The 22543-nt window shown below is 48.3% G+C and overlaps 1 protein-coding gene across 1 annotated transcript; it reads right to left on the bottom strand.

The window, feature by feature from the left end:
- Nucleotides 1–1098: 1098 nt before the first annotated feature.
- Nucleotides 1099–22243, bottom strand: ASMT (acetylserotonin O-methyltransferase). The gene is given in 7 exon segments (XM_063083750.1): nucleotides 1099–1163; nucleotides 3435–3587; nucleotides 6899–7017; nucleotides 12431–12497; nucleotides 12500–12550; nucleotides 15199–15373; nucleotides 22175–22243. Coding segments are annotated over 7 exon segments (699 nt in total).
- Between the last annotated feature and the right edge of the window lie 300 nt (nucleotides 22244–22543).

The following is a 22543-nucleotide window of genomic DNA, read 5'->3' as shown; positions in this document are numbered from 1 at the left end:
GCAAGGCTTGAATTTTTTTCTCCTTTGTAGCATCTTGTGCTAATTTTCCTGTAACCACAGAAGGGGTGTGATCTAATCAGACCCAAATGCCTGAGTCCCCTCTCGGCAGCTCCATGTACGATGTGAGTACAAATCAGTGACAGAAGACAGACAGGACTCTCCCGGCCTGGCTTGCCTTGCTGCAAAAACGGCATCACTAATAAGTCTCAAAGCTGAAAGATACGGAACTACCTAAATGCCCATTGATGGATGACTGGATAAGGAGACTGTGGTATATCTACACCATGGAATACTACTCTGCCATAAAAAGAATGAAATTCTGCCATTTGCAACAACATGGATGAGCCTGGAGAAACTTATGCTGAGTGAAATAAGCAAAACACAGAGGGATAAATACCACATGTGCTCACTCATATGTGGGAGCTAAGAGAGAAAGGAGGAAGTAAAGAAAGACCACAGTGGTGCATTGGACTTGCAGAGGGAGAGAGCAGACCTAGGGATACAAAGTGGAGTTGCGGGGGAAGTGGGTGGGAGAGGGAGGTTGGGGATAATTGGGTGGGGGACACAGGGTATAATTGCAATTTGTGGTAATGGTCATGCTGCCAGTATGGATCTGGCCATCACATTTTGGGCATGGGTGGTGACAGTCAGCTTTGTACCCCACAAATATTCATAATCAATAAAAAAAAAAAAGGTAAAATGAGGCAGCCTGGAAAGAGACCTCAACGTTTCATAAACACAAGTTTTTACCACGTCCCCACTGGTGCCAAAGTTCTGTTGAGGTCGTGGCTTGTAACAGACACCCCACGAGGTTGGCATCTGAGCCCCCCTTTACAGCACAAAGAGGGTAAGGACTTTGCCCACAAATCAGCATCGGAGCCGGAACCATGCGCCTCTCAGCACAGCCCTGAGCGGAGCCTGTGAAAAACAGCTGCCACGTCTAAAAAGAAAGACAAAATCTACAAAGTGACAGCAGCTGGCCACCATCAGCAGAAACCTTTTGTCAGTCTTCAAGCAAGCACCAAGAACAAATTTAACAGAAACCCATTTCTTCATTATTTTTGCATTTTGATGGTAGATCCAAACCCTCAAGGGAAGTTAGTCATGAAGGACCCTGGCCAGGATGTAGAGATTTGTTTCCGGAAGGGACTCTTTAAAGAAATCTCCTGTAACCCCAGACAGGCACCCTGGGGTCAGCCTGCAATCCAACCCCATTTGACTAAACCTCCCAACGCACTGGGGCCCAAGGGCCAAATTCAGCTGATGGTCTGTTTTTGCAAGCCATGAATGGTTTCCACATTTCAAAGTAATTGAAAAACAAATCAAAGCAAGAACAATATTTCATGACACATGAAAAGTATCTGAAAGCCACATTCCAGTGTCTTTGAAAAGAGCTTTAAATTTAATCAATTAAAAAATGTGTGGAAATGCATTTTCTCTGTTGTTTACATAAGCATCTGCCTGAGGCACCCAATTTGACCTCTTGGAGTACAAAACTTAAAATATTTACTATCCAGTTCTTTAGTAAAGGGACTGCAGACCCCTGGCAGAGTAGGCAATGCCTTTCTTGGGACCCCAGTGGGCTGGCACTTTGTGATTTAGGCTGTTTGTTCAGGTAGTTGGCTAGTCACTTCATCATGCGGTCATTTGAAAGGGTTTTAGATTTCCAGTAGGAAAAATAAAGTCAGCATCTCATGGAGAATTTGCCTGGAAAATGTCAGGATCTCCACTTATTATACCAACACTGGCTTCTCCAGTTTGGGGAAACACAGGGCAGGAGGGAGAAAATCCAGGCCCAAGGACGAAGGCGAACACAGCCTGAGCATTTCACCAGCTTTCCCATCTTAACCAACCCCTAAGGCACAGACTGCCTATCTCAGCCACATAGTAAATAACAACTTTTTATTTTATCTAGTTTTCCCAACCCTCTGAAGTAGGTTTCATATCCCCATTTTTTAGAAGAAGAAAACAAATCAACATCAATCACACCTCTCCAAGAAGAGTAAGACTCCCAGGGATGGGTGGGGAAAGTGGGGTGTTTATCATACATGCAAAATTTAAGGGGCCCCCAAAACTCAGCCATCGATATAAATTGTAAGTCAATGCAACGTTTTTAAAAATTAATGTTTTTAAAATTATGGCCCAAAACACCCCGACGATCAAAATATCTGTATTTTAAATGAAGACAGTCTGCAGCTTCTAATCCCACAAGTGCATGACTTCGACATGTTTGCCTCACCCCAATCCCCGCCTGTCAGATCCAGAGTGGTTCAAAAGGAGCTGATGTACTGACGGGGTAAATAAGCATTTGGGGTCTGAGGACTTCTTGCCCAGCACTTCCCCAGACCCCGGGATTCAATTGTGGTCCACTACGATGGCTTAGAAGTGGGAGGTGATTAAAAAAATCAAGGTTATCAGTTTGACAGCGGAACTAAGTATGGACAGGGCTGACATCCCCACCTGGTGTTTTCATTCTGATAAAGAGAGAAACAGAGCCACAAAATGTCAATTATTTTCCTTAAAAGGAGGCGTGCAACATCTGCAGGCAGGATGGAATTTCTGAGAGAGAAACAGAGACAGAGAAACCACATTGCCGGGAGCTAGACCCAACGTGTGTAAGGCAAGAGGAAGTCCCCTTCTGGCTCTCAGCTCTGTCACTGAGCTCCCTGAGGCTGGGAATGGTTGAGATGCTTCTTAATCTAAGCCAGTAATTGTCCCTCGGTCTTTGCTTCAATCTGCTACATTTACTGTTATTCACAAATGCTTTCGGTTTAGATACTTGTATGTGTTTCCTGAGGCTGCCATAACAAGTTGCCATGAAATGAAATGATTTAAACAACAGAAATGTGTCCTCTCCCAGCTCTGGAGGCAGGAGTCTGAGGTCCAGGTGTGGCAGGGCCGTGCTGCCTCCAGAGGCTCCAGGGGAGGGTCCTTCCTGCCTCTTCCAGCTCCTGGTGGCTCCAGGCATCCCTGGGCTTGTGGCCTCATCACTCCAGTCTCTACTTCTGCCTTCACGGAAAATCTTTCCCTATATGTCTGTGTATACCCGTCCAAATTTCCCTCATCGTATAGGGCACCAGTCATATTAAACTTGGAGCCCATCTTAATCCAGGATGATGTCATCTTAACTAATTACATCTGCAAAGACCCTATTTCCAGATAGGTCCCGTTCACACATTCCACCTAGACAAATTTTGGGGTAGGAGGCCACTATTCAACCAAAAGCAGCACTCAAAAAATAATTAATTATAAGAAGGCCGTATACCTCCATACAGTTTTCCCACCATCATGAATATTAGAGAGTTTACATCGAGGGGGCTACTTGAAGGGTCGGTCGAGGAAGTCACACCAAACATCCATCAGTCATGCTAAGCATCCAGCTTCTCCCGAGCCCCTGGGACACGTGTCTGATTCCCCGTGGACACAAACAGTACCTGCAAACCTTCCTTCATGGAAGCCGATTTGTTCTTCCTGCAGGAACGAAAAGTGCTTCTTTACTGTTTGTACCACTTTGGGGATGTTGAAAACGGTGACTTTACATCCAGGGTACAGAGAAACGCACTCCTTGGCCAGAGCCCCAGAACAGCCTGGAAGCAGATATAGAGCATTTGATGCTGCGAGAGGAACGTGCAAGCTGCCCGCACCCTCCACGCACCATTGGTCCCCAGAGGTCCGGGGACCCAGGTTCTTCCTCTACTCTGGTCTTCATGGTTACATCGTCATCCACCAGCCCCTGAATTCAGGTGATCTTCCTGGCTTGGCTGACCCTGTGCCCCAAGCATCCACACGGCCTCTGACTTAACTGTGTTCTGGTGTGGCCGGGGCACCTGTCCAGCCAAGGGCAGGCAATGGCCAGGTGAAGGAAAAAGCCCCAGGCAGGCTCCCCAGTGAGCTCATCCTGAATCCTGCAGCTCCTTGTCTAACGTTTCCACCCCAAGCTGCTCCCCAGGCAGGGCAATCCCACGCTCTCCTCTTGCTTTCAGTAACTCACGATAACGACAACTTGGAGAAGCTGCCCTTGCTGCACAGAACCTCCTGTGAAACGCGAGCTGTCCTGTGCTGCTCCTGCACAGACATGCACTCGATCACCACGACCACACTCACACTGGGATCATCGTCATCCTCGTTCTGCAAGTGAGGAAACTGAGGCACAGGGAGACCTCAGAAGCTGCACAAGGTCATGCAGCAAGCAAGAAGCAGAAGCCAGTTGGGAGCCCAGGCAGCTAGCTGGCCGTCCAGAGTTAAATGTCCCAACCACGGTGCCCAGCTGCCCGCAGATGGCAAACGGAGGCTGCTCTGACACTGGCTCTGAGAGCCTCTTCGATCCACTTCCTGCCACTGCCCTGTAGGATTTGGGGTACCCCTCCCCTCTGAGGACTACACTCCGTGTGTGTCTTGAATGCACCTTGAATCCTGACTTCATCACAAGCAGCCCAGCAGAAACCACCAAGCCTTTGCTTTGTTCAAAGGTTTGAGCCGCCCTGGCCTGGGAGGACCACCTCGGGCTACCACTGCCCTCAGCAAGTGCACCGAGCACAGGGGGAATTCTGAGTGCTCGTTTTCCGTGCAGGGGCCGATGCTCTTATGACTCTCCTATGGGAAGGCAGTACAGGGTGGTACCAGGAGCAGAGGCTTTGCATAAAGCACACCAGCAGTTAGACCCCAATGCTGCCATTTCCATCTCCACGAAACACCATATTCCTAATCTTTAAAACAAGGACGGATGAACACTCACTCCTGAGATCGTCTGGAACCAGCCACGCCCAGCATCTAACCCACAGAAGATGCTCGAGAGACAGGCGGACATCCCCTCATCCACCGTAGCATCAGAACGTCAGGTTCCTAAGGCTAACAGTGACGTCTGCCCCTCAGGAACCCAGAATACACGCCTGCTCCCTGCGGGCTCAAGCAGTATGTTGACTGCACTGCAAACGCAGCATGTGAAGCAGTAAGTGTCAACTTGACAGTCTGCTTCTAGTTTTCCAGCAGCAACGTCGTATCATAGCTGGGCAGAAACAGAGACCAACACCCCTGACCAAAGCATCCTTTCTTAGATGAGGAGGTGTTGTCACTGTGGGTCAAGTGCATGCCCCAAAAATCCATGTGCTGGAAACTTGACCCCCACTGTAACAGTGCTAAGAGGGTGGGAAATCCAATTAGGGTATTTGAAAGGTGGGGCCTTTGAGAGGTGATTAGATTGTGAGGACTGTGTCCTCATGAAAGAATTGATCCATTCATGGAGTCATGGGTGTGGTTCTGATGGCTTTATAATGAGAGGGAGTGAAGAGTTTGCTCTCTTGCTCAGCCCGCTCTTGCCACATGACACCCTGGTCTCTGTAGAGGGTCACCACCAAGAAGAAGACCCTCACCAGATGTGTTCCCTGGACCTTGGACTTCCCAGCCTCCAAAACTGTGAGAACTGGATTGCACTTTCCTTATAAATTACCCACTTGCAGTTATTATGTTTTAAGCAACAGAAACAGACTAATACAGTAAAACAACTACTTTGTGCCAAAACAGGCAATTGGGCACCGCTGGTGTTGGTTGTACAGAAGAACACATGTACCCCCAGCTCCACCGTGATGACTGTACTCTCGAGCACTGAGGTCAGCTCTCTCTTGCTCAGCCCATTTTCACCATGTGACACCCTGCCTCCCTATAGAAGACGACCCTCACCAAGGTTCATTTGGACTTCCCAGCCTCCAAAACTGTAAGAAATAAGTTTCATTTCTTTATAAATTACCCACTTCCAGGTATCTGTTATAAGCAGCAGAAATGGACTAATACAGGTGTCAACATCGACACCAGAGCTGTCCACGAACCAGCAGCATTGGCATGTCTGGAAGCATTTTAGAAATGCAGATTCTTGGTGCTGTTTGCTGAGAACCTCAGGAAATGGGGCCGTGAGATCTGAGCTTTATCAGGCTCCCCAGAAACCATTGGGGAGCCATGGCTCTATCCAAACCCCTCTTCCACTCACCCATCGCTAGTTGGCTGCAATGAACAGCTGAGACCAGGATGGTGTTCAGGATAAGAAAGAATGTCTGCGTAGTTCTAAAGGGCATTTCTATTTTCTTTCATTCGTTCACAGGGCACCGTTGAAGCAAGAACTCCCAAGGAATGCACAGGGAGCTAGTCTGCTTTCAAATGTGGAGATAGTCCTGCGCACAGTGAGGGCCCACAAAGCCAGGTGTTTCCTGCAGGAAGGAGAGTTTTGCAGGCAGGTGTCACCTGTGAGTTACTGGTGAGCCTCCTGCTAGCTGGGTCACCTTCTTTCCCTTTGCTTTGCTACATTTTATGAAAGCACTTGGTTCTTTGTTCTAACATACAGTGTGCTCATCGAAAAGATCAGGAGATGAGGGCATTGAAAAGACAGTGTATTGCTCGTGGTGGCCAAGAGGAGAGGCAGGCCACGCCATGCAGGGCCACACAGAGAACCACCAGGGTCGGGCAGGAGGCAGAGGAAGGCAGAGAATGCGGGCAAGAGCCTGTATTGTGGTTTCCACGGGAATAAACACATGAGACAGGGTGAACTGTCTTAGGATTGACCAGTTTGAAAAACTTTGGTGGACTCTGGGGCATGGGGGCTGTTCCTATTGCCTGGTTCGGGGCTTTGAGGTGCTTAGGGCAGGTGGAGAGTGGTCAGGGGTGTGAGAGTCTTGTAGAGAAGGTGGGTGCAGTGTGGGCTCTGAACTGGTCGGTGTGTATTTGAAAAGTGTGTTCGCAGGTGAGGTGTTTGATATCTCTTGGAATTGGCCAGCCCTGGGAGGGGTTGTCCCTTCAGGGTGGGCAAGACCCGAGGTGAAAAAGCATCAGCTACAGAAAACAGAAGACACAGCGAACGTACTCCCTGTACGGAATATGAAGGTCAGTGCTGGTGTCTGGGGTGGGCACTCACCGCCGAGGTCGCAGACATGCGGGAACAGCGACAGGTCGAAGGCAGCAAGCACGCTTCTCCTATGGATGCTCCAGACGTCCTGCAGACCTCGCATGAACTGCAGACGCTTGGCCTCGGACCTGGCATGAAAAACCATGCTCGTGAAAACCAAACGAAAGCCGGTGCAGCTGGTGCAAGCGTTGGCACAGGGAATTCTCTGCTGAGAAAAGAGCTGTGTCCCCAGGTGCATGTGTGAGCCTTGCATTTGAGAAATGGAGCCTGTCCTATCAAAGGAGGGTAAGGTTAGAAACGGGGGAGCCCTATGTCCTCCCCCAAAGCGTACCCAGCTCTGGGAAACCTGGGGTGTGGTCAGAACCCGTCATCCTTTTCTGGAAGTCGAGGTGGGATGGGAGCCCATTTCTATCAGAGGAGACGTTCGGATGTTTTCTAACAGGAAGATCAACACATGTCCCCCACACATGCTCCAGAGTACACGGTGTGGAGGGGGGGTCCACAGCCCCTGGGATGGAGCTCCAGAAGGTGGGAATTTAGGGAGATGCAGAAGAGGCTGCAGGAGAAGGAGGGGTCTGGGAAGGGAGGCCAGTGAGGAGGAAAGAGTGGGATGGTGGACGTGGAGCTGCACAGAGCTCCAGGCGTGGGGGCGCGCCCTCAGCAGCTCCCACTGCCCTCCTGTCCTCTCTGCAGAGCCTGCGCGGTGGGTTTGCTTCTGTGAGTAAGAGGAGGAGAGGAGACTGAGAGGACAAGGGAGAGGAGCAGAAGAAGTAGAGTAGATGTTACCAGAAACGAGAGGGAGAGAATCATGAGAAGATATTGCTTCATGGGTGCAGAGCTTATGTTCAGGGTGATGGAAATATTTTGGAAATAGAGGCAGTGGTCCCTTTAGATACTGGTTCTTCCCTTCTCTGAGAAAAAGGCAGGAAGACAGTTGGTCAAGGACTTAGACATTAACCCAACATCAGGGAGTGCAATCAGGTAAGGGGGTCATGTATCCTCAACCTTAAATCACAACAGGAACAAGCAGGTAACATAAATACGTAACCACACGAACACTAGTTCCTAAGTGGTGCACAGTCAGTCCATGTGCAGGCTCCTCTGACATGAGCAAGAAAGGAATGAAACCTAACAACGATCTAGAGTGTGAAAGTGATGTGCCATCAGTAGACAAGATGGTCCACAGTGCCTCACTTCCCAGCATCTGGAGATAAGAAGCAGCTCACAGCTGGAGGGACAGCTGGTCCACTCACACAGTAGAAAAGACAGCTGTTCTACGCTTGCAGCTGGAAGGACAGCTGGTCTACCCTCACAGTAGGAGAGACAGCTGGTATACCCTCACAGTAGGAGGGACAGCTGGGCTACACTCACTGTAGGAAGGACAGCCGGACTACCCTCACGGTAGGGAAAGCTTGTCTACCCTCAGAGTAGGCGGGTCAGCTGGTCTACCCTCACAGTAGGAGGGACAGCTGTGCTACCTTCACAGTAGGAGGGATAGTTGGGCTACACTCAGAGTAGGAAGGACAGATGAGCTACCCTCACAGTAGGGAAAGCTTGTCTACACTCAGAATAGGAGGGTCAGCTGGTCTACCGTCACAGTAGGAGGGACAGCTGGTCTACCCTCACAGTAGGCAGGACAGCTGGTATACCCTCACAGTGGGAAGGACAGCTAGACTACATTCACAGTAGGAGGGACAGCTGGTCTACCCTGACAGCAAGATGGATAGCTGGTCTACCCCCACAGCTGGAGGGACAGTTGGTCTACCCTCACAGTAGGAGGGACAGCTGTGCTACCTTCACAGTAGGAGGGATAGTTGGGCTATACTCAGAGTAGGAAGGACAGACGAGCTACCCTCACAGTAGGGAAAGCTTGTCTACACTCAGAATAGGAGGGTCAGCTGGTCTACCGTCACAGTAGGAGGGACAGCTGGTCTACCCTCACAGTAGGCAGGACAGCTGGTATACCCTCACAGTGGGAAGGACAGCTAGACTACATTCACAGTAGGAGGGACAGCTGGTCTACCCTGACAGCAAGATGGATAGCTGGTCTACCCCCACAGCTGGAGGGACAGTTGGTCTACCCTCACAGTAGGAGGGACAGCTGGGCTACACTCACAGTAGGAAGGACAGCTGGGCTACACTCACAGTAGGGAAAGCTTGTCTACCCTCACAGTAGGAGGGACAGCTAGTCTACCCTCACAGAAAGATGGATAGCTGGTCTACACCCACAGCTGGAGGGACAGTTGGTCTACCCTCACAGTAGGTGGGACAGCTGGTCTACTCCACAGGAGGAGAGACAGCTGGTCTACCCTCACAGTTGGAGGGACAGCTGGGCTACCCTCACAGTAGGATGGACAGCTGGGCTACCCTCACAGTAGGATGGACAGCTGGGCTACCCTCACAGTAGGAAGGACAGCTGGGCTACCCTCACAGTAGGGAAAGCTTGTCTACCCTCAGAGTAGGCGGGTCAGCTGGTCTACCCTCACAGCAGGAGGGACAGCTAGTCTACTCCACAGTAGGAGAGACAGCTGGTCTACCCTCACAGTAGGAAAGACAGCTGGTCTACCCTCACAGTAGGGAAAGCTTGTCTACCCTCAGAGTAGGCGGGTCAGCTGGTCTACCCTCACAGCAGGAGGGACAGCTAGTCTACTCCACATTAGGAGAGACAGCTGGTCTACCCTCACAGTAGGAGGGACAGCTGGTCTACCCTTACAGTAGGTGGGACAGCGGGTCTACTCCACAGTAGGAGAAACAGCTGGTCTACCCTCACAGTAGGAGGGACAGCTGGTCTACCTTCACAGTAGGAGGGACAGCTGGTCTACCCTCACAGTAGGTGGGACAGCTAGTCTACTCCATAGTAGGAGAAACGGCTGGTCTACCCTCACAGTAGGAGGGAGAGCTGTTATACCCTCACAGTAGGATGGACACCTGGGCTACCCTCACAGTAGGAAGGACAGCTGGGCTACCCTCACAGTAGGGAAAGCTTGTCTACCCTCAGAGTAGGCAGGTCAGCTGGTCTACCCTCACAGCAGGAGGGACAGCTGGCCTACCTTCACAGTAGGAGGGACAGCTGGTCTACCCTCACAGTAGGTGGGACAGCTAGTCTACTCCACAGTAGGAGAAACAGCTGGTCTACCCTCACAGTAGGAGGGACAGCTGGTCTACCTTCACAGTAGGAGGGACAGCTGGTCTACCCCCACAGCAGGATGGATAACTTGGTCTACCCCCACAGCTGGAGAGACAGCTACCAGACCTTCCCCTGCAACCCAGGTGAAAGAGTTCTTTGCTATCCCTGACCACCTTGGACAGCTCCTTGGAGAAGAGATGAATGTGTCTCCCTATGGCTTCTCTCCTAGAATCTAACACCACCAAAATCAGCCCCCAGCCCTTTCATGGGTCTTAAATCCCCCGAACTTCATTCGCTGTGGCCAACCCTTTTCCATCTGACCTTCAGGAGATGGAAATGAGGAGAGGCTGAAGGACACAGAAAAGGTTCATCAGTAGCTACATGAGGAATCCAGGTGAACCATCTGAGGCAGCCTGAGTGACAGCACAAGGCACAGGGAGAAGAGCCTTGCTCTCCATTGCACCAACACTGAGTCCCTTTATAAACAAAACATGAGGGAGAGGTCATAAGGACAGACAGCAGAGGGTCCAGCAAGACTTCAAGAGATCGGGAGAACCCAGTTCACAGGGGCCATCTGTCACTTGCATTCTTGGGCAGAGATCCAATGGGCAGCCCTAGGCTCTGTTCAGCTCGCAATGTGCTTGCTTGGGTCCTATCTCTCTCTCTCTATCTCTCTCTCTTTTTTTTTTTAACTAAATGGGCTACAAGAACAAAAAACTGGGAGATAACACATTAAAATCAGGAGATCCTGCTTCTTGCAAAACACAGAAATAAGAAGCTGTAGCAAAAATGGCCTCATCGCCACATGCACTCGACCAACCAGCTGTGTCCAAGCAATTCCCTTCAGATGGGCACAGGCTTCCCAGTTTGCCACAGTCCCCACCATTCCCTCTCGTCTCTCATGTGCAGCCTTGGTATAACTCGCTGCTCCCCTATGCACACTGCAGTTTGCAGCCCTCGTGTTTGGTGACAGAAGTCTCCACAGGCAGCTGTAATGGGGCAGAAAGAGAAGGAAAGAGAGGACACCTTGGAGCCCAAAAGGAAGAAAGAGGAGTTTTCCTAGCAGGAAAACATCTCTGGTTGTGACTTGAGACCCCCGGAGCCTTGGTCTCCTTCAAAGAATCACCTGGAGTCTCCAACAGAACCAGCCTTCAGGCCCCTCCCTCAGCACTTTATACTACAAGCCCCCGCTCTTTTCCCACCCTCAACTCCACCCCTGGGCCACCTGGAGACCCTCAAATCAGCGTCAGGCGCTACACTTCAGCTGAGTCCCACGCGTGTCATTTCAGAATATAGATATTAAGTCAAATAATGGCTAGAATCATGAAAAGGATGAGTTGCATATTTTCCCAAATACATGTTAAAACTTGGGTGCCAGTTTTTTCATGGCTAAGTCACCAGAGGTTCAAGATGTGATGTCACTTAAAATAGTTAAGAAAGGAAATGTAGAGCAATGCTTCTCGACTGGAGGCAATTCTCTCCACCACCCCCGCTCCCCTCAAAGGAAATCTGTCCATATCTGGGGCATCTTTGGTTGTTGTCACTGCTGGGGTGGGTGCTAGTGGCATCTGTGAGTAGAGCAAGGGTTGCAGCTCAACACCCCACAGTGCACAGGACAGCCCCACCGCAGACAGTCACCCAGCACTAATGTCACTAATGCAGAGGTTGGGAAGCCCTGCCTTGGCACGAGAGACTCTATCTATGTCCCTATCTATGGCAGTGGTTCTCAACCAGGGTGATTGTACCCCCAAAGAGACACCGGGCAATGTCTGGCGACACCTTTGGTTCTCACCACTGGCAGGAGGGGAGTGGCTGCTGCTGGCATCTGGGGGCTGGAGCCCAGGGACACAGCTCAGCTCCCTAGAGTGCACAGGACAGTCCCACTGTCATCCAGCCCCAATGTCAGCCGTGCTGAGGCTGAGAGACCCTGAGGTGGACTGAAACAATTAGTTACAGCCACTGTCCTGGTTTTTGTTTCACCTTGTTCTGAGTCATTTTTCTTCCTTTCCCTCTTCCCTAGCAAAGTAGCCCAGACTACTCTCCCCTGGTGTAGATCGCTACCAAATCCAATGAAGTGAATTCTGTCAGTCGACACCAGGCCACTTCAAACACCTGGTGTGCATTTCCAAACCTAGCAACGCCGTGTTTGGTTCTGTAAGAAACCTGGGATTTTGACTCCTGAGGTGCCCTTGAACCAGCCCAAGAATTATTCCTGTTTGCTGACCTGTGCCGTAGATAGACAGATGGCAGATAAGATAGATATAGGTCGATGATAAATGACAGATAGATAGATCACAGGTACATACATAAACAGATGACAGATATAGACAGAAGATAGATAATCGATCATACGCAGTGGATGATAGGCAGACAGGGCTCGGTCAACGCCTTTGTGGCCTCACCCACCTCATGGCCCGGCCAGGTGGCCCCAGCAGCAGTAGGTCATCCTGGCCGTGTATGGAAGCGTGTTGCACTGGGACTTGGGCTGACCCTAGTGAGGTAGGTGCTGGAGAGCTCTGTGTCTTCATATAAAGCTGCAAAGAAACAAAAAGAACCTAAGAACAAAGTTGGGTTTCACGTCGTCACCGGCATCGGCAGCCTCAGGACTGAAACGTGATTCTCTCCGGGGAGCACTGACATCCCCACAGCTGCGGCTTAAACTGAAGAGGCGACAGTGACCAGTGGGCAGCTGCTGCTCCACCTGGCCTCGGTTGTCGCTAATCGTGTTGGAAGTTTGAGTGGAGCAGGTGGAAATACGAGGGGACTTCAGAAAGTTCGTGGAAAAATAGAATTTAAAAATAATATGAATCTTTCCATGAACTTTCTGAAGTCCTGGTAGAAATGAACACAGGTGGATACCTATGTTCTGTGCACTTTTAAAATAGCAACATGCTTGAAAATAGACAAATAAGGGTCACATCCAGACTCTTAAAAAGGAAAAAAAGTAGGGGAGAAAGGACCACTTTTCCGCACAGCTCGGCTGAGCAGGAGACGGACAGGGGACCCAATCTCGGGTGAATGCTGTGACAACGGCCTGCAGGGGGTGCACAGTCCTGGCCTGCAGACGGCAATGATGCGCTGGATGAAGCCTGAACAGCAGGAAACTTGGGGTCCACTTGGCTCTGAGCTGTCCCATCCCTTGCCCACCCACTGCCCAGCCAGGGGGGCATTGTCCTTGCCAGGGAGAATGCACTTGGGGGACCCCTTTTCCAAATCAGCCACCGTGCCTTTGCTAAGCATCCTCCTCTCCTCTTCCTGGGCCCAGTTCCCCCAGGGGCCCCATTTTTCTACATGGGATTCTCCTGTGCTCTTGTTCCTGGAGTACTCACCTCTGTGTTGCTCTTCGGAAAGAGACGGTGGGCTGCCCTGCTCATGAACAAGGTCTCACCCTGTGACTCCAGCCCCAGGTCTGGGGTCTCCATGTCTCTGAGCACCGTCTCTGAAGCACATGCTGTATGCCAGAGGCTCACTCACATAGACCCCCAAGGCGGAGCCCAGAGAACAAACTGGAACGGGTTTTCCAGTCACTTTGCTCAGTGGCTGAGCAACTGCGAGCCACCTGCTTGGCCCGCTCCCCCGATCTCCTCCCCAGCCTGGGCTGCTTCAGCAGGGACCGGAGGCTCTGCGGTGCTACGAGAGTGCCCCTCCAGAAAGCGCACGCTGCTAGTGTGATGGCATCACGAAGAGGGCTCCGTCACTGTGAGCGGGACTTGGTGCCTTTATAAAAGGGCTCAGCGGAGCGTGTTTGTCCTTTCTGACCTCCCACCTTCTGCCATGTGAGGGCGCAGTGTTCTTCCCTTCTGGAGGAGGGAGCAATCGAGGTGCCACCTCGGAAAGAGAGACTGGACCTCAGCAGACAATGCACCTGCCGAACCTGCCTATCCTCTGCCTATCCTCTGCCTATGTAACCATCACCCAAATCTATCTCTCACCTATCTACGAGTCTATCTCTATCTATCTATCATCCATCCATCCATCCATCCATCCATCCGTCTGTCTGTCTATCTGTCTGTCATCTACCTATCTGGCCTTTGTAGCCTCCAGAACTGTGAGAAATAAATGTCTGTTCTTTATAAATGACCCAGTCTGTGGTATTCTGCTATAACAGCACAGACAAACCAAGACAGGTTCCCTCCCCAGGACGGAGCTCGGCTGCCCACTGACAACGCTTCCCCCAACCACTGCTCAGCACCAGGACTCAGGGAGCAGAGCCGCTGAGGAATAGCCACAGGGACAGGGAACAGAGTGCACTGGCTGCTGGTCCTCGCAGTCTCCCTCACCCATGTCTTGGGGCCCAGGTGTTGGCACAGGGGTGGGTGTTCAGGGGTAGCTGCTGTGTCATAGGGGTGGTCTCTGAGGATTGTAGCTGGCAGTGATTTGGGCTAGCGGGGACCCTGCTACCTGCCTGATTTCCAAGCCTGGGTGTCAGAGCTGCCAACACTCAAACGATATGTTCCTGCTCTAGTTAATGTTTGCACCCAGAATCCAACCAGTACGAGACTCCTTGCTGCAAGCAAACAGACCGCCCGCCATTCTCCATTCCCACAGCCAGACCTCACATTCCTGTTCTTTGGTGCATCGAGCCGAGCAATGGTTTCTAAATTTTGCCATTTCCTGGATCTACAGGATTCCCCAAGTGATCTGGTGATCAACAGGAGACCGAGCATTTTGAATTTTGCAACATAAGAACCTTTAATAAAATAAGACAAAACCTAGTATCTGTCATCACCATATTCCATAAGAGAGAGGACACTTCAATACCAAAATAAGAATATAATCTCACAATAAATGAGAAGCTTTTAATTGAATAAATTCAAAGTGATACAAAATTAATCTACTATATATATATTTTTACATTATTGTTTTATTCATTGGATACTTCATCAGGTTACCAATGCAAACACAGGACATAGAAACGTCTAAATGGGGGGTTAGCAAACTACAGCCTGGTTGCTAACTGTGGCCCACTGCCTGTCTTTGTTAATAAAGTTTTATTGGAACCTGGCTGTGGCCATTCATCTACATAATGTCTCTGGCTGCTCTGATGCTCTAACAGTAGCTATAACAGACACCATATGGTCCACAAAGCTGGAAATATTTACCTTCTGGCCCTTTACAGAAAAAGTATGGTGCTAAGGGTGCACGTTTAAAACATCTCCTTCAGAATGCCAAACGTCTTTACCTTTTCCTCTCTTCATTTCCACTTTAAGCAGCTTCAGGGATGCACAGGTGTCCAGCAGTTGCTCTGTCCCATGGGCACTAGTGCCCAGATGTGGAACAACTGTGGGCAAGTCCAGGGGCTCCGGGGCCTCGGCAAGGAGGTCAAACACACCCAGCTCACAGGCAGCAAACAGAACGCCAGGGAAACAGCAGAAACCAAAGGGTGGCTGTCAGTCTCTTGTGAAGCACACTCATAAAAAGAGACACCATGGGGAGCGGGGAATGCATCATGAAATGATGCTGCACGGGTAAGGAAATCAGTAAGGCGGCTCCACAAAAGGTTGCACAGAACTGTCATGTGATCTGGCGCTCCCACTCCTAGGAATATACACAAAAGACTGGAAAGCAGGGTCTTGAAGAGATGTCTGCACACCCATCTTCATCGCAGCGTTGTTCTCCATAGCTAAGAGGTGGAAGCCAACCCAGTGTCCATCAACAGACAAAAGCATAACGAAGCATAGTTCATGCACACGATGGAATATGATGCGGCCACGAAAAGGAATGAGGTGCTGACACCTGCTACGACACGGATGAACCTTAAAGACATTGTACTTGGTGGAAGACGCCAGACACGAGAGCCCACACCGTGTATGATTCCAGCTACATGAAATGTCCAGAATCGACAATTCCATAGAGACAGAAAGCAGATTAGTGGTTACCAGGGACTGGGGAGGGGGGATGGGACGTGGTTGTTTAATGGGGACAGAGTTTCAGTTTGGGAAGATGAAGATCTGGAGGTGATTGGTGGTGACAGCTGTACGAGCGTGTGAATGTACCTAATGCCTCTGAACCACACCCTTAGAAACGGTCAACGTGATCCATTTTATGTTATGTATATTTTACCACAATATATATATATATTTTTTTTAATGAAACGATGCTTCCATCTTGTGCTTAGGAAACAATATTTTCTGCTGTTCCCAGTGCTGAGAAATGGTCCTGCTGTGGGGCTTGACCAGTTGCCCGGACGTGACAGCATCTGCTGGGTGGGGTGGTCCCCTGGGAGGGTGAGGAGCAGAGCTGGGGTGGGGACACCCACTGTATACACTGTGAATGCAGAGTCCAGCAGGGCCATTCACTGGCCGTCCAGCCAGGGAAGATGAAGAGAGGATCCCGAGCAGAGGAAGTGGGATTGTGCAGGTCGAAGATTCCACAGCACGCTCCCTGCCCCATCCACATTTAAACGTTCTTCACTAAACCTCCCCAGGATACCCACAACAGCATCTCTCTTTTATCTCTTTTTAAATTTTGTTTTTAATTGACACATAATAATTGTATGTATTTACAAGGTAGAGCGTGATGTTTCAATAGATGTATACATGGTGCAAAAATCAGATCAGGGTAGTTAGCATGTTTATCACCTCATGCACTTATTATTTCATTGTGCTGAGAACATTCAAAATCCTCTCTTCTAGCTATTTTAAAATAGACAATACAATATTGTCAAGCACACTCACCCTACTGTGCAATAGAACACCCCGACTTATTCCTCCTGTCTAATTGTAACTTCGTATACCTGTTGACCCACCTGTCCCCAGCCTCTGGTAAGCACTGTTCTGATCTCTACCTCATTTGTGGCAGCGTGGATGAAGCTGGAGGACAATACGTTAAGTGAAAGAAGCCAGGCACAGAAAGACAAACACCGCATGATCTCACTCAAGAAGTTGAACTCGTGGAAGTAGAGAATGGTGTCACTCTTAACAGCAAAGAACCTGGAAACCGTTCTGGGAAAGAGAAGCCGTCTACGAGGAAACGTAAAGCTCCCAAGGAGAAGGCCCGCTGGATAACCAAGTGACAGAGGTTGAATGTTTGCTCTCTGCAAAGCTCCTGTTGAAGATTAATCCCCGGTATGATATTTGAAAGGTGGAGCTTTTAAGAGCTTTAAAGAGATCATGAGGGCTATATCCTCATGAGCGTATCAATCTATTCATGGATTGATTGGTTACTGGATTAGTGGGTTATCATGGGAGCAGACTGGTGGCTTCATAAGAAGAAGACAACACTTAAGGGCACTCAATCCCTGCACACCATGTGATGCCCTTTGCCACGTTGGGACTCTGCAGAGAGTCCCCAGCAGGAAGAAAGCCCTCAGCCAAATGTGTTCCCTCAACCCTGGACTTTCCAGCCTCCAAAACTGTAAGAAATTTCAGTTCTTTATAAATTATTCAGTTTCAGGCATTCTTTATAAGCAACAGAAAAAGGACTAATACACCGAGGGACACCCACAATTGCAAAAAACACACCTGAGTCTGTGAAATCCTACCTTTGTCTCTCACCATTAAAAGGCTTACCTGGGGGCAGAAAGTCAGGGGAAGGGGATGGGGAAGCATCCTCTGCTTTTAATTCTGGAACTTTCCATAGGAGCTGTTTTGATTTCTTAAATGTTTTTTTTTTTTTTTTTTAAGATGTCAGAAGGGTTTTCTACATAGTGGTGTTAGAGACTCATAGTTGGTTGGTTGTTTTCTTCTCTGATCTCTCTATCTAAAGAAGTTCACACGTAATGTCTTTGAATCATACCTAAAGTATAACAAATTAATGAATAAATCATCAGTGTGTTTCTTTTCTCACGCACACTGTCTGGGATGGCTGCCGAGGCTCGAGCGACCTCACTGATGTGAAGTTGGAAACGTCCCACGTGGAAAGATGTGTTTTTGAGACGATGTGATGCCCACAGTATTTACACCACGCTAGTGATGAGCATAGTTCCAAGAGCATGTGGACATAAATGCAAATACGACCTGACACTATCTTAGCAGAGGAAGTTGGTGTTTCCTTCCCCACTGGGAAGCCCTAAAAACGTGTGTGTGTGAGAGGTGGAGAAGTTGATGATGTTGCGTGAATTCCTATTCTGTTGCTAAGGTTCTATTAACTCTTACTCTGCTAAGGCAGGGCTTCCAAACAGGGCAGTCGTCACATTTCGGGCCAGATAATTCTTTGCTGTGGGAGGCTGTCCTGTGCTTTGTCAGGTGTTGGGCAGCAACCCTGATCTCTACCCCCTAGATGCCAGTAGCACCCCCTCCCCACAGCTGTGACACCCAAAACTGTCTCCAGACATTGCCACGTGTCCCCTGGCAGAAAGTTCCTGTTGGAGAACCACCATGTTGAAGGTCTATTAAGTCTATTCTGTTCAGGTTGTATTGGCTCTTGTTAAAGTCGTGTTGGTGCTTGCTCCGTTAAGATTGTATTAACTCTTATTCAGGCTGCATGAACTCTTGCTTTGTTAGGTTTTATAAGTAGCTATGCTATGTAGGTTGCATTAACTGTCATTCTATTAAGGTTATTTTAGCCCTTGTTATATTAAGGTTGTGTTTACATTTGTTCTGTTAAGGTTATACTAAGTCTATTGTGTGTATTAACTCTAGTTTTGTTAAGGTTGCATTAGCCCTTGTTATATTGAGGTTGTATTAACTTCTATTCAGGTTGCATTACCTAATTGTTCTGTTAAGACTGTATTACGTTTTATTCTATTAAGGATGCATTAACTCTTATCCTATTTCAGTTGCATTAACTCTTATCCTATTAAGGTTGCATAAACTCTTATTCTACTAAGGTTGTACTAACTCTTATTCTATTCAGGTTGCATTAACTAATTTTTCCCTAAAGGGTATATTAAGTTTTATTCTACTAAGGTCTTTTAACTCTTATTCTATTCGGGTTGCCTTAGTTGTTCTGTTAATTGCTTGTTCAGGGTTACTCTGTTAAGGTTGCGTTAACTCTTACTCTATTAAACTTGTGACAACAAACATGGCACGTGTACTGAGGTGCTTTTTCTCCCGAGACTTATAACCCACCTGAACACTGTTGTGAGGGAACTGGCCCTGAACCACAGTGGGCAGCCCCAGCTGGCTGGATACGCTATGAGAGGACAGCTAAGTCACTTTTCAAATGAGGAAAAGAAAGCCGATTACTGTGTGTTCTGTAGACGATGCTCCTTGGACAAGTGGTTCTAATGCAGGTATTCTTAACTCTTGGGGGTCTGTGGGTAAAATTCGGGAGATTCCTAAACTTGGATGGGGAAGAAATTTCACTTAATTTCCATGGACCTCTAACCTGGAACTTAGCATTCCCTTCAACCATGAACATACATGCAAACCACAGCAGTAGTCCAAGAACCCACAGCTTTGTGACCAAGACAAGTCACAGACGTGCTCATGTCTCGTGACAGCTGTGGCAGATATCTGGAAATACTGTCAGCACGTCGGAACACAGTATTACTTCACAACGCTGGTAGTTTTAGACATCCCTGTTATCTGCGCCCACAACCTTGGTCTTACCATCACTGGGCCTCTCAACCTACAGGTGGCCGACCTTCGGGCATCTCTCTGCCTGTGAGCTGTTCAGCCACCAAATGGTGAAACACCGAAATTGGAGTTTTACTCAAAAAAGCATGAGAGGCTATTCACAATAGCCAAGATATGAAGCCAACCTAAATGTCCATCAAAGGACGACTGGATAAGGAAAATGTGGTGTATATATACACCATGGAATACTACCCTGCCATAAAAAAGAATGAAATGCTCCCATTTGCAGCAACATGGATGAGCTTGGAGAAAATGATGTTAAATGAAAGAAGCCAGACACAAGAAGAGAAATACTACATGTCCTTGATCGTATGTGGGAGCTAAATGCGTCAATCTCACAGCAGTAGAGAGTAGAATGATGGTTACCAGGGGGTGGGAAGGGCGTGGGGAAGGGCATGAGGAGAGAGTGGTTGATGGATACAAAATTGTAGGGAGACAGAATATGATCTACGCTCTGTAGCGTGGTAGGGAGACTACAGCCAATGACAAATCGTTGTATAACTTCAGGTAGCTAGTCGAGCAGAGGCTGAATGTTCCCAATACAAAGAGGCAACAAACGTTTGAGGTGATGGATACGCTAAACAACCTATGATCATTGCACACTGTATAAATGCACCCAAATATATCACAAGGTACTCTATAAATATGTACAATTATCAAGGCTCGATTAAGAAAAAATAAATTAAAAAGAAAGAAAAAGTATCCAGAGACAGAAGTAGATCACAGGTTACCAGAAACCAGGGGAAGGAATAATGAGGAGTTATTAATGAGTACAGAGTTGATTTTTAGGGAGACGAAGGAGTTTTGGAATAGACCGAGGTGATGGTCACACAGCATTGTGCATGTAATTAATTCCACACAACTGTAGGTTTAAAAACGGTCAAAATGGCAAATAGTATGTTACACATATGTATTAGTCTGTTTGTGTTGCTATAACAGAAATACCTGAGACTGGGTAATCTATAAAGAACAGAGGCTTATTTGGCTTATGATTCTGGGACAGGTGCATCTGCCACGGGCCTCAGGCTGCTTCTACTCATGGCAGAAAGTGGCAGGCAGCAGCGGGTACAAGCAGATCACATGGTGAGAGAAAGCAAGAGAGAGAGAGAAGGTGCCAGGGTCTTTTTAAGCAACGAGCTCTCGCGGGAACTAACAGAGTGAGAACTCACTCATTACTCCCCCCTCCCCCAGGGAGAGCATTAATCCATTCATGAGGGATCTGCCCCCATGACTCAGTCAGTTTCCAGCACTGCCACATTGGGGATCAAATTTCCACATGAGTTTTAGAGGGGACAACACATCCAAACTCCATCAATATATTTTAGCTGCAATTTGAAAAAATCCTGAGAGAATCCTGCTATCCATGAGAGAAGCCCACCCTCACCCTGCAAACTGAACTACGGATGCTTTGATCCCATCTGTATTCTCACATCTCTGCAAACGGTTCAACACGGGAACCCCTGAAACGGAATCAAAAGCGGCTAGAGGTCCAACATAGCATGCACATCGTCCTGCCAAAGGCCATCTGCTGTTTAATATCATTATTCAACAGACCTAATGGTGACAGACCTGCAAAAAATAAAACCTAACTCTGAGGTGCCTCTATCTTTTGATTGAAGTGAAATCTGCATAATATAAAATTCACCGTTAACTATTTTAAAGTGAGCAATTTACTTAGCCCATCCCAATGTTGTGTGATTACCACCTCTGTGTAATTTCAGAACATTCTCATCACCCCAAAAGGAGACCCCTTGCCCTTTCAGCAGTCTCTGTCCACTCTCCCTTCCCAGCCCCTGGCAACCACTCATCTGCTCTGTCTCTATGAATTTGCCTGTTCTGGATGCTTCACATAAATGGAATCATACGCTATGTGACCTTTTGTGTCTGGCTTCTTTCACTAAGCATCATATTATTCAGCCACAAGACAGACTGAAGTACTGATGTATATACTACGTTGCAGGTGAACTTCCAAGACATGCCTCTGTTTTAATGCATCTTGGTATTTCGTGTGTTAATGAACAAACACATACATTACTCTATCACAAAATGTTTTAAATATTTCAATATCTGCAGCTCAGTAAAAGTTATCTCTTTTGTAACCCTATATATTTTAATTTGAGCTTTAAAAAAATCTTTATTTTTTTAGCTCCCACTTATGAGTGACTACATGCGGTATTTCCCTTTCTGAAAGAAAAAGCAAGAAAGAAAAAAGGAAGGAAGGAAGGATGGAAAAAGAAAGAAAGAAACAACAACCACGATAATACGTTGAACTTTAGAAGGAGGTAACAGAACTGGGGTTACTAGAGGTGGAAAGGGGCAGGGAGGGGGGTATTGTGGAGAAATTGGTTAATGGACACAAGAAATGATTGCGTTTTGTAATGATGAACAAGCTAATTATCCTGATTTGGTCATCACACATTTGTACACAGATATAGACATTCAACTCTGTACCCCACAAATATGTTTAATGAATTGTGTATCATTTTTTAAAAACCATCATTCTGAACTAGATCTAGTGTCCCAGAAGAGGTCCATGCCCAAATTGGCCCCACAGGCAACACAGAAACACCCAGCAACAGGGTCCAAGCATGCCACAGGGAAGCTCCCCCTAGGTTCCACATGCAGCAGGACACCGACCTGGGACACCATGAAGCCATCGCAGTACTCAGTCAGGAGCTGGTAGGTGCTGTCCTCTGGAGAATTCATTTTCTCTGCACAGTGGCCGTGGCTTTGAGAGCTTCCCGGTCCTTGCTTCAGGGAGCGCTGAGCCTGGTAGCAAAGCTGGAGGATGCCCAGCAGCTCGGCCTGGCTGCCGGAAGCTCTTTGCAGTCTGCCAAAGATGGATCACTCTAGAAAATTCCATTAACCTTATTAAAACGATCACGGAGCCTGTGAGGATTCCCTGGTTTTCTCATTCCTTCTGTCTTTCATGTGCATTCAGCCCCTGTCCTGACATCATCAGCTGCAGAGCTGATCCAAAACCGATAGGCTCACTAATCATTAGCA

Source organism: Cynocephalus volans, chromosome X (genome assembly GCF_027409185.1).
Source record: "Cynocephalus volans isolate mCynVol1 chromosome X, mCynVol1.pri, whole genome shotgun sequence".
Lineage (NCBI taxonomy): Eukaryota > Metazoa > Chordata > Mammalia > Dermoptera > Cynocephalidae > Cynocephalus > Cynocephalus volans.
This window is presented reverse-complemented; position numbering and strand designations above follow the sequence as displayed.